Below are 12,125 nucleotides of genomic sequence, written 5' to 3'. Positions count from 1 at the left end.
TATGGTTTTATTACAACATATCACTCTTCACCTGGATTAGACACCCCTAGAAAGCTAGGATGGTATTTTATACCTAAGATCTTTATGCACCTCCTCTTTCCTACCTCCATCTTCCATGTATATAATGAAGGCTCAAGCCTAGTATCTTTGTAAACAATCCCCCCCTCCACACACACTTGCATGTTAAACTAGCACATGGGAAGGTGGAGGTGACAGGTCCTGCTCTTGGAAAGCAGCTGGCAGGACCACCTTGCTAGAACAAGGTCCTGAGTTCAATCCCTGGTACAGCATTAAAAAAACAAATACAAAAACAGTGGGCAGGCGTCGGTTCGAGGACAGGTGCATTTCCCTTCTCCATCATGCGGGGATCAATCCATTTCCTATGCAATAGAACCACTGAATCCAGGGAGTAAGTGTGGAAGGCTATGTTGGGGCTGCATCTGCTGCTACAGCTTCCTTCTGGAGCCACTGATCTGTACAGAAGGGATTTTAGCTCAAAGGTTAATCTCAAAGGCCTTGCTTGGTCCTCCCTGGGCTGATGCCTGCAGAAGGCCCTGCCATCTCCTGAATGTCCCCAGCTCCAGTTACCTGCCCGCTCCCCGACCCCAGCAGCCCGGGGTGGGAAGAACGTGGGCCGAGGAGGAGGGCGCTCTCAGGTAGCCTGGCGCAGCGTGTGACCCGGGAGGAGATAATTCTGGGTGGCCCCAAACTCCTGGGTCTTTGGGATTAAGGTAGGAGCCGGAGAGACACAAGGGCTACACAGACCTGAGGGCAGCTACTGCTGTGGCGCAACAAGCCTCTCGAGAGGGGCGTGACCTCACTGAGCCAGTCAACAAGTGGATTCCTCGAAGGCCCGCCCCCTTGCTGTTGAATGACACCGGGCCAGTCTGGAGCCGGACATGCGCGTGCGCAGATCGGCCTGGCCGAGCTTCCCGGCTCTGTGGTCCCAGTGCGCATGTTCTCTGCCCCTTGCAGGGTCCGGGACTTGAGTCTGCCGCACCTGCTTCTCTCGCCTGCATCCCTCTGGTCATCCCCGCCCCGGCCATGACGGCACACTCCTTTGCCCTCCCAGTCATCATCTTCACCACGTTCTGGGGCCTCATCGGCATCGCCGGGCCCTGGTTCGTGCCGAAGGGACCTAACCGCGGGTAAGGAAGGCGCACAGGCCCTGGCTCCCCTCTTCCCTTCTCCCCTGTCCCGGGCCACCTCTTCACCCCGGGGGGCGGCATCCTGACCTGCCGCCAGCACCAGTCCTGAGGCGCCTCTCCGGGTCGCCTTCGCCGAGTCTCTGCTCCTGGGCCGCGTTCAGACCGTAGTCCGGGGCAAAAGGGCAGACAGACGCCTAGACAAGGAGCAGGCGACATGGAGATAGCCAGGCGTCGTCTCCTGCAGCCGGGAGGGGTGGGCTCCGGTGCAGTGTCTCCCTGCCTTGCCAGCTGTGTGCCCTTGAGCCTCAGTTTCTCCGTAGTAAATGGGCATGATGCTAACGCCTGCCTCATAAGGCTGGGTGGGGATTACTCAATAATGCACTTAAAACATTCGCCAGTGCGCGGCACATTTTATGCGCCGGATCATTTTCAGCGGGCATTATTTTTGGAAGGTTCCCTAGCAGATTTCTGTACATGCACTAGTCACTGCTTCGTCATATCCTCGGTTATAAAATGTTCTCCCTTTGTCCACAAGTGCTCAGCCAGGACTGGCCTAAGTCCTGAGTAATGTTGAAAGAGGGAACAAGTCTTCAGCAGAAACTTGAAGAGCTTTAATCAGAGGTTGCAGGCCCTGCTGTGGATTCGTGCGAGCTTCAGCTTGGAGCTGCTTGGAGAGATGTCTGTTGCCTTTGTTTTTAAAAATCTGCAGGGCTGATGGGTCTCACAGCTCCACTTTGTAAAACATTTTAGCGTCAATTCCCTGGCAACTCTCCTAGAGTTCTTGATGGCCCTCCTGCTGTGTTTTAAGCTTACATCTTCAGATGCTGTTCTCCTATAACAACCCAGCCTCAGAAATGGCTCACAGTATCCTTGCTTCTTGCCCTGTCTTCTTGGCTGTTGTTTTCCTTGTCGTTCAATGAACTTTGAATCCCCCAGGCCACTTCACAGTGTCATGCCACATCGGAGTGGTACCTTTCCCCAGCAGGTCTGCAATAAGTTGAAGAAATGTTGGGTGGTAGAGAAGGGAGATAAAGGCAGGATTGGCACTGTCACTTCTGTGGGCAGGGCAGGCCTCCACCGGAGGGGACACTGAGAGCTTCTGTTTTCCGGGTGGCAGTTCTCACCCTGTGTCCAGGGAGCATCAGAAGGGCCTGTGGAACAGCTGATGCTGAGAGCTGTTTCTTCAGCCTGGCCAGGCCATCTGAGAGTGCTGTCACCCAACCTGACCTGTGCCCTCTTCTGTTGCAGGGTGATCATCACCATGCTGGTAGCCACTGCTGTGTGCTGTTACCTCTTGTGAGTACCACCCTTGCCAACTTTGTCCTTTATCCACCCTTCTGACTCTGACTGTGCTGCCCATCTGTCTGCTACACAAGCTTTGTAACAACACGGGGCTGAGTATCCTACCCCTGAGATGAATGAGTTGCCCAGTGAACCTGAATGGGCATCAGAAACGCCTGGATAGATTGTTCAGCTCTAGCTTTTGGGCTTCACTCTAGACTCAGCAGATCCTGGCTCTCAGGCTTACACTTGGGAATCTCTTTTTATTTTGTTTTCAGTACTGAGACATGAACCCAGGGCCTTTGCATTGAGCTACATCCCAGCCCTTGTTAGTTTTCTTTCTTTCCCTTTCTTTCTTTCTGGGCTAGCTTGAACTTGTGATCTTCCTGCCTCAAGCTCTCAGAGTGCAGGGATTGCAGTGTGGGGCACTATGCCTGGCAGGAGTCTGTTTTGATGAGCATCTCTATCAAATGTAGCTAGTTTAGAACCACTAGACTACAAAAACACTCATCATGCTTGGGAAGGTTACTCTGAGAATACAGAAAAAACATTCTAAGTCACAATTCAAGGGGACTCAGTTCCCAGTTCTCAGTGTCCATGCTGTTCCTTTAAAAAAAAAAGAAGGATACCCCCTCCATCTAGCCCAGTCCTGCAGTTACATTTTTTTCTGGTTGAAATCGCCCTGGCTGCCAAACCAAGGGAAAAGTTCAAGTTCAAGTTTTGGGGATGCACTTTCTTATTACCAGTCAAACCACATGAAGACTACAGGATTTCCTCTCACACATTATTTTATGGGCATATTTGGGTACTCTTAATTCAGAACAACCCAGACAGACAGATGAAGTGACAAGATGCTGATTCTTTTAAAAAAGTAGCAGATTCTTTTAAAAGAAACCAGATTTGGTGGCATAGGCCTGTAATCTCAGCATTCTGGGGTGCTGAGGCAGGAGGATTGTAAGCTTGGGCAACTTAGCAACCTACCAAGACTGTCTCAAAGTAAAACAATTTTAAAAGTGCTAGAGATGTAATGCAAAGGCTGTGGGGTTCAATCCCCAATACTACAAAAGAAAGAAAAGGGCCAGGGATTTAGCTCAGTGGCACTGCACCTGCCTTGCAAGTGCAAGGTCCCGAATTCAATCCCAGTACCAAAAAAAAAAAAAGAGGGAGGGAAGAAAGAAAGAAAGAGGAAGGAAGAGGGACAGGAAGGAAGGAAGAACGATCGAACTAAAGAGAAAGAAAGAAAGTCAGTCTGGGGCTAAGGGTGTGGCTCAGGTGCAGCATATGTCAAGGACATGGGCCCTGCCACCTGTAGTTTAGCTGATGGTCCCTGGTGAGCAGAAAAGAGACCAAGGCCTCCGTTGGCATGGCATGGGTGTGGGTCCCTTCTGTGCCCATCCCCCCTTACACTCCTGTCCCTGGCAGCTGGCTTATTGCCATTCTGGCCCAGATGAACCCCCTGTTCGGGCCCCAGCTGAAGAACGAGACCATCTGGTATGTGCGCTTCCTGTGGGAGTGACCAAGAGACACCCCTGCGTGTGGCCTCAAGGTACCAGGGGGACAGCAGGTGAGGAGGAAGGGAAGGCGGGGCTATGGGACAGTTCTCAGTTAGATTCAGGTATTTAGCAAAGCAAAAAAAAGGCTGACCTGTGACTCTCTGCCTGTGCTGTGCTAGTCACCAGGGCCATTTTGTGCCCACACAGGGCTTCTTCCAGAGGGATGTCACACACACATGTGGCTGTGGGATTGGTAAGCCATGGGGTGGCAGGGGAGACTGAATATGTCCCAGGTGACACCAGCCTCAACAGAAGGGCAGGCTGAGTGTGGTGGTGCACGCCTGTAATCCCAGCACTCGGGAGGCTGAGGCAGGAGGATCACTGTGAGGTCAAGACCAGCCTGGGCTACATAGTGAGTTCCAGGTCAGTCTCAACTACGTAGCGAGACCCTGTCCCAAAAAACAAACAAAACAAAAAACAAGGATGATGAGGGTATGTTGAGTGACTGGGGCAGGGCTGAGATGGGTTTCCAGAGAGGGGCTCAGGGGGTCCTTGTAACAAGATGGTGACTTTAATGTCATGTGCTTTTCAGGTATCCCAGTGTTCTGGATGACCCTGGCTTGACGTCCCTAGTGATCTTCATCCTACCTTCCCCACGGCTGTCCTGGTCCCTTTGCCCTCCCCTGTGTTAGCACCTCAGGATCCGCACACCCAGGGTTCAGTGGGTTCTAGGACACCCCATCTTCCCAGCCAGTCAGGGGTCTGGAAGCCCAGAGCCAGGCTGGAGCCAGGGTATCTCTGGGGTCTCCTCTCCTTCCCTCCCCAGCAGGTCCTGGGAGCAGCTGGCCCAGGTGGGCTCCACCTCTGACAGGTGGGGCACAGGTGAGGACAGTGTCTTTGGTCCAGGTTAGGGTCTGTCCCCCATCAGCTGTAAGGTGCCCAGTGCTGTCAGGTTAGATGTGAAATTTCTGAAAAATGTGTTAGTAGAGAAACAGTCACACACTAAAAATCAACAGAGTACTTCGGGCTAAGACCGAATCCTAGATGTTGAGTGATCTTTGTAGCTATGAGGTCCCTTGATGACTTTCTGGGGCAGTTGTGTCTCCTCAGAATGTTCTGTCCTGTGTTCCTTCCATCCCTAGAGGGGCTCTATGGCTTTGTCCCCTCCCTGGGCCCTGTTGAACTGAGTGTGACTGTTCCTATCCTGCCTCCTTGGGAAACCTGTATTCCTCACCATGCTGTGGTGGTGCAGACCCCAAAACTCCCCACAGCAGCATCCAAGTGACCGGAGCTGGGGGGGACAAGAAGCAGGTGACAGTTTGAGTGGTACTGGAGTGCTGGGTCCCCCCTCCCAGGGCACCTGGCACTGTGCTGGGGACAATGAGAGACAGAAGTTCAGGTCATACACGGTCAGACCAGGGGAACCTAGAGCTCTTCCAGGAGACAGAGCAGGAACAGAAACTCTAGTGCCCAGAGCTGTGAGGACAGAGCTCACCCACCTTGCCTGGTCCCTAGCCTCACTCATTATTATTTATTTAGTGCCCTTTCACTTGTTTTTCGAGCAGCAGTAGATTCTGATATATCTCACCCAGATTCCTTAGCTCTGGTCTGCCAGCCACTTAGCTTGGGGCCCTACATGGACACAGCTCCCCAAACCCCTTCCTCCCCTCACCTCTGCAGCCTTCCTGCGAGATGGAGGTATCGAGCATGACGGAAAAACCAATTCATATCTAATAAAAGTGATGCAAGATTACAGTTTGGTGGGCAAACACTGGCCTCTGCTGAGTCTGCTGGCTGCCAGTTCTTCATTGGATAGATCAGGGACAGGAAAGGGCACTGGCAGCTGATGTCCTTGGAGATACATGTGTGGGAGATAGAACAGAGGACCACAACTTCCTGAGACCTGGGCCTGACTGTCCCAGATTTGGCCCAAACCAGGCCCAGGAAGAGAACTAGGTTGTTAAGCAGAACCTGAAGGACCCCTCCCGTGTCCCAGATGATGGAGAGGTGGCTCCCAGCTTGTGCAATAAAGCAAGTCCCATATCTACAGTGACTTCATTGTTGAGCTGTGAGGACTGGCACCTGCCTGCCCAACTTCCTGTGTGGAGTAGCATGAGTAGAACTCAGTAGAGATGAAGCTGAACCAACGGGCTGAGGTCCTTGAGCTGGTTGAGGGGCTTTTGTTGATCCAAAGGGCAATGGGGGATCCACAAAGCATTTGGGTTTCAGTTTTTGTAGTACTACTGATTGAATCCAGGGTCTCACACTGATCTACATCCCCCACACCCTTTTTAAAATGTTGAGATAGGGTCTCACTAAGTTGCCCAGGCTGGGCTTGAGGTTGTGGTCCTCCTGCCTCTACTGCCCAGAGTGCTCGGATCACAGGCATGTGCCACCATGCCTGGCTCATAAAAGGCTTTTGAAGTGCTGTGTGCCCACTACCTCAAGTCTGGATGTTGGGAACAGGCAAATTCATCACAGGGGCTTCTTCCCCCACCCCAGTTCCTGTTCTCTGGATTCTTAGCTTGTATTGCACCGTTGGAGTGTCTTGACACTTCCAGGATGTGTGTGATGCTTGATCCTCATGGAAACCTGGGCAGCAGCCTCATTCCTCAGAGGTGGAGTCCAGCAGATCTACTTCCTGCTCCCTGGGCACCTCTGGACTGAGGGCTGGCCCTGTTAGAGCCTTTAAGGTAGCGGTGTCCTTCAGTGATGAGACAGAGATGGAAATAAAGAGACACTGTTCACAGGTCCTGGAGACCCACACAGGGCGTTGTGGGGAGAGAGGTGAGGACCTGCAGCACTTGCTTTCTGAGGTGTCCAGACTGGGCTATTCAAGAAAGCAGATCAGGAAACAAACTAGGGCTTAGCCTTCTTGTCCCACACACTAAAGCACAGTCAGACCTTGGTACTCACTGCTTTCAAACTCCAATTTGGTACTGGAAGCATTTTGATAGGGAAATTTCGTCCCATCTTATAGTTTGCTTGGTACTCCATGCACAAGATAGAATTTGTCAGAGTCAATTGCCTGTCCAGCCAATCCAGTTTGTTTGGGTTGCATCTCCCCTCCAATGACAAGCACTGAGTACCAAGGTGCCTCTATGTTCAAGGTCCCCTATGTGTCACAGACATCAGCATAGCCAGTCAAGGAGGGCAGAAGGCTGAGCTCTGTCTACTGCACTCTGGCCTGGACTGCCCCACTCCCTTGGGGAGGACTGACTTCCGTCCTAGCCTTTCCCAGCAGGACTGTGCAGGGCCAGCAGGTTTTGTCAAGGATAGAAAAAGCTGGGTACAGTTAAAGCTACAAAAACAATCTTATTTGATAACTACTGACAATGAGCTGACGTTGCCAGGGAGAATCAAGGTGACAGCAGAGAAGTGAGTGATGAGAGGTTCGGGTCAGATCAGGAAGCACAAAATAACCAAAGGGTGATGAGCATAAACACAGGATTCTATCCCCTCTGAGACTGGGAGAAAATACCCCATGCTCCAGATGAGGCCATTTCAGAGGAAGTCTTCCAGGTCCTAGATAAAGACACCTAAATCTCCACAAATGGGCAGTGGCCTAGAGTAGGTACCCTTGAGCCATACCAAGTGATAAGAGTAGGAAGCAGCCATGATGACCACTGGGTCTTGGATAAAGCCCACTTGAGAAAACTCCAGGTAGCCAAGGTAAGTTAGGCTGTACACTGTGTGGCCAGCAAAGGGCAGCACCTGCAGAGAGGGCAAAAACTTCCAGAGTCCAATTTACATCACCCTGGGCGTGGGTACTGGGCTGAAGTTAGAGACCCTAGTCTGAGAGCAATGGCTTTGAGCCAAGAGCACCAGTACTTCTGACAGTATCGTTTCCAGCATAAAGCATACTCCAAGGCTATTTCGTAAGAACACCAATAGCTACCATGGACTGAGCAATTGCTAGGTGCCAGGCACTGCTTGGGAAACTGGAAGACAAATAGTTGGAAATACCCTGCAACCTGTGTTCTGGTTCCAGGCCTCCCCAATAGTTGCCTGTGAATTTTTCCTGCAATGGCATCCCAGAGAGATCTGGTACACTGATTGATGAGGGATGCCCATCCCCCCAGATTCCCACGAGAGAGGCAGGTACGGTCCCTCTCTCCAGGGAGCCCTGCAGAGAGGTCCTTGGGTACTTTTTGTTGCTTTGCAGAGAAACAGGATAATTAATGATTGTGGCAATATGAAGAGCTGGGCAGTGGCCCCCTCCCCTAGTAATCTCCCTGTGTGCCAAAAACCACTTCCTGTTTACTAGACTTCATGGTTTCCAGGAACAAAGTCTGAAGGTAGCCACCAGGTTTGCTTGGCTTGTAACACAGAATAGCAAGGGCCATCAGCTGAAGTCCTGGGTGAACTCAGCCACATTCTGGTTAACAAACTAAGACTCACTCACCGGGGAGACAGATGTTGGTCAACAGATACAACACTCCAGTTAAGACAAGAGGAACAACATGTTGACTGCAGTTAAAACGTGGTGAATACTAACATATTATCAAGTAGATTTTAATGGTTCTCACCACAAAAAAGGTGAGGTAGTAATATTAAATAGCACCACTTAGCCATTTATAGACTGTGCGTGCGTGTGTGTGTGCGTGTGTGTGTGTGTGTGTGTTTTCAGATAGTATCTACTGGGCCAGTACCTCCGGGTCTGGAGCAAGACTCCCCTTTGGGCAAGTCCTTGACAAACAGGCAACAGAGCTGCTGGGGTCAGCTTGGGAGTCACACTCCGCACTTGGGCTGCAGAGGTGTTACTAATGCTCAACCCTGGGTCCCATACCACACTCTACCTTGTTAGTCTCACAGGTGCATTTAAAACCAGCTGGCAAGGGCTCTGGTGCTGAGGCCCTGGGGACAAGGTGACAGTGTGGGCTGAATGATCAATCCTCTGGGTCTGGAGAGGCCAGAAGGAGCTGTCCTGTGTACTCAGATGTTTAACAGCATCCCTCACCTGTACCCACCAGATGTCAGCATAGTCCCTCCCCTTGCAATTGTCACAGACCCAAGTGTCTCCAGCCATCTTGAAACTCTCCTGTGGAAGTCAAACATATGCCTTCGGAACCGCTGCTCTAGGGCCTGGATCCTCAGTGATTTCCAAACTCAGTCATCACCCGAGCCCTGCAAAGGAGGCTTGATAAACCCTGGAAGATGCTGGGCTCCTGAGCCGTGCCATCAGCCTTTCATTTGGTCTTCCCTGTGGGGCACCACAGGGAGAAAGGGGTACCCAAGCTTTCAGGAATGCTGGGCATCAGAGTGAGAACCAATCCCAGCACCAGGTAGCCCATCAGTAAGAATAGAGGATCAAGTGAGATTTTAAACCAGCAAATAATTAGTAAAGTGTATGCATACTCCTGTTGCAGTAGCCTGGTTGAAGGACGGCCGGGCCAGGAGCTTGGAGAGATATGCAAACAGCCAAACCTCCGAGGAAGGCGTGAAGGAAAAACTGCACCCTAGCCGGTTATCCCAGCACTCCCGGAAGCTGAGAGAGGAGGATAACAAGTTCGAGCCCAGACTGGGAATCTAGCAACTTTGCCTGACTCTGTCTGTAAATAAAAAATAGGAGATGGGATGTAGCCCAGTGCGAATGGGCTGGGTTCAAATCCTAGTACTGCAAAACAAAAACAAAGAAAACCAACTTCGACCACCCAGCACGTCTCAGCACAGAGCAACCGGAAGTAGGCCTTTCAAGCGGCATTTCCACTTCCGGCGGCGGCTCCCCGCGCCTGCGCACTGCCGCAGGCCTGTAGCATCAACGGCTGACTGGGACAAGCGGAGACGCCCCCGCCTCCCGCACACCGCCACTTCCGGAAGCGGCCCCTCCCACTGCTAGCCTGTTGGCCTGGTCCGCGCGGCTGCCTGGGAGGGAGAACGCGTGTGAGGTCCTGGCCCGCACCTGTCCTAAGGTGAGCCGAGGAGGGGCGAGGTGGCCCCCACTTTGCACTCATGGGCTGCTGGACCCACGCCACCCACGGTGGTGCCCTTGTCGCCAGCCTGCCCTCCCACCCTAATGAAATCCCCGGGTCCGCCAGCACTGCCCTCGCCCCAGGAACGGCCTCGAGTCTGCTGCAGACGGAGCCCCCTCTCCCCCAGCCGCGATAGGCCTGTGAGGTGGCCCTGCCATTGTCCCCGCGCACACAGCATATGGTCGCCGCGGTAGGTAGCAGAGACAGGATTGCAGCCCGCGTAGACCAGCTCGACCACACACTCACTCCGAGTTTGATGGGCCCAGACCTCCGGTGAAAGCACAGCGCCTTGTTAGCGAGATCTCCTTTTATGCCACTGATGTATAACGTGGGATCTTACGATGCTCACTTCAAACACCTCCATTTAGGTCCCCGGGAACTGAACCACGGCCTGAGCATTGAGCTACATCTCTGACCCCTTTGTTTTGGAGATTAGATCTCCTAAATTGCCGAATTTCCCAGTCTGGGCTCTAGCTTATAGTCTTACAGTCTCAGCCTCCCGGATTGCTGAGATCACAGGTGTTTGCCACCACTTTCCGCTCCCCTTCCGTTTTTTGTAAATAGCCAAATTTACATGTGAGACAAAACTCAGAAACGTAGTGTTTGGGCCTATTATTTTTCTTCCTCGTTTTACTCTTTACTGTCCTTTTTTTACATCACCTTTCCACCTCCTTACAGTTGGGATTGAGGACAAATCCAAGGTTTGAGGGCCCAGCGTGTGCTTTAAAATCCCCTTCGTGAACCAGTTGTGATGGCCCATTTCTGTAATCCCTGCTGAGGCAGAAAGAGCCCAGTTGAGCACGGTTTGGGCAACTTAGTGACTTCCTGAGACCCTGTCTCAAAATGGAAAAGTAAAAAGGACTGGAGATGCATACAGCTCCTTGAGAAAGCCCAGGGTTCGATTTGTTTTGTTTTGTTTTCTTTTCTTTTCTTTTTTGAGACAGGATCTCACTATAGTTGAGACTGACCTGGAACTCAGTATGTAGTCCAGGCTGGTCTCAAACTCACAGTGATCCTCCTACCTCAACCTCCCGAGTGCTGGGATTATAGGTGTGTGCTACCACGCCCAGCTCCAGGGTTCAATTTTGGTGTTGAGAGGCTGGGGGGAAGAACAGACACTCCTCCCTCCTCCATCCTCTGGGTGAGAGAAGAGGGGGTGATGTCTTTGGGCCTGAGAATAAAAACTGAGAGTGTGGTGGCATCTGCTGAGGCAGGAGGGTCTCAAGTTTGAGCTCAGCCTGGGCAAGTTAGTGAGACCTGTCTCAAAATTTTAAAAGCTCCGGCTAGGGATTTAGTTCAGTGGTGCCGCCGCCTGCCTCACAAGCACAAGGACCTAAGTTCAATCCCCTGTACCCCCCAAAATTTTTTTTTAAAGCTCAGTGCAAGGGCCTTGGGTTCATCCCCAGTACCAAAAAAAAAAAAAAGAACTGAAAAAGGCCTGCAAAATAGCTGCTCTTGCTCTTGGAAAGCTCTTGCTCTTGGAAAAGACTGGTGAGAGCAGGCAGGAGAAAGTCTTAATTCATTGAGTCAAGGTAAGTGCTGAGGTGCCTCCTCCCTCCACTTGCTGGTCACTCTGCCCAAGGCTGCTTCCTTTACCATTGCTGACTTTTCCCTGCCAACAGGTAGGCTCCTGGGCTGCCTTGGTTTCTTCCCCACCCTGAATGAGATCCATATATCCCTGCCACCATACGGTACATCCTTCTTCCTTCCCTGTCAGAAAAAATTATTTCTTCCAAACTCTTAAGGCCAGTCTAGCCAGGACCCTTCCCTCAGCAATCTCCTGCTATGGATTTCAGCTTTTTCCTCTGTATTTAGCCTTTCTTCCCATCGGGCCTGATCTGCTGGAGACACCCCAAACCTTCCCCTCCATCTCCACCCCAAAGTTCCAAGTGCGGCTGGCCTTCCACAGTAGGCAGACCTCCTTAGGGTCTGCACCTTCAAGTACCGCAGTCCATGGGCACAAGAATGTTCAGGAAAACAAAAATTGGCAACTTCTCCCAACATATCCAGGTTTTTTTCTTGTCTTTATTCCCTAAATGATGAGAATAACAACTATTTCTGTAGTGTTTGTGTTGCAGGAAACCTAGAAATTATTTAAAGTATGCAGAGGGTGTGTGTAGGTTATGCACAAACGCTGTGCCATTGTACATAAGGGATTTGAGTACCCATGGAGTCTGGTGTCTTGGGGGTCCTAGACCAGTCACCCAGGATTCCTGCTTGTCACACCTCAC

General features: G+C 51.6%; 1 protein-coding gene across 2 annotated transcripts; it reads left to right on the top strand.

Annotated features, from left to right (window-relative positions):
* The first annotated feature begins 895 nt into the window (after window positions 1-895).
* On the top strand, window positions 896-5,675 carry Atp6v0e2 (ATPase H+ transporting V0 subunit e2). Of its 2 annotated transcripts, none has more exons than XM_010619169.3 (4): window positions 896-1,148; window positions 2,397-2,444; window positions 3,852-3,993; window positions 4,515-5,675. In XM_010619169.3, the coding sequence occupies exons 1-3, from the start codon at window positions 1,045-1,047 to the stop codon at window positions 3,943-3,945; spliced, it is 246 nt and encodes an 81-aa protein (XP_010617471.1). In that variant the 5' UTR covers window positions 896-1,044; the 3' UTR covers window positions 3,946-3,993; window positions 4,515-5,675. The 2 variants fall into 2 exon arrangements, with proteins under 2 accessions (XP_010617471.1, XP_010617470.1); XM_010619168.3 differs by having other exon boundaries at window positions 956-1,148; window positions 3,852-3,975.
* Window positions 5,676-12,125: the final 6,450 nt, after the last annotated feature.

Source organism: Fukomys damarensis, unplaced genomic scaffold (genome assembly GCF_012274545.1).
Source record: "Fukomys damarensis isolate Sample0158 unplaced genomic scaffold, DMR_v1.0_HiC HiC_scaffold_16, whole genome shotgun sequence".
Classification (NCBI taxonomy): Eukaryota; Metazoa; Chordata; class Mammalia; order Rodentia; family Bathyergidae; genus Fukomys; species Fukomys damarensis.
The sequence above is the reverse complement of the archived record's forward strand: the minus strand, read 5'-3'. Positions and strand labels throughout refer to the sequence as shown.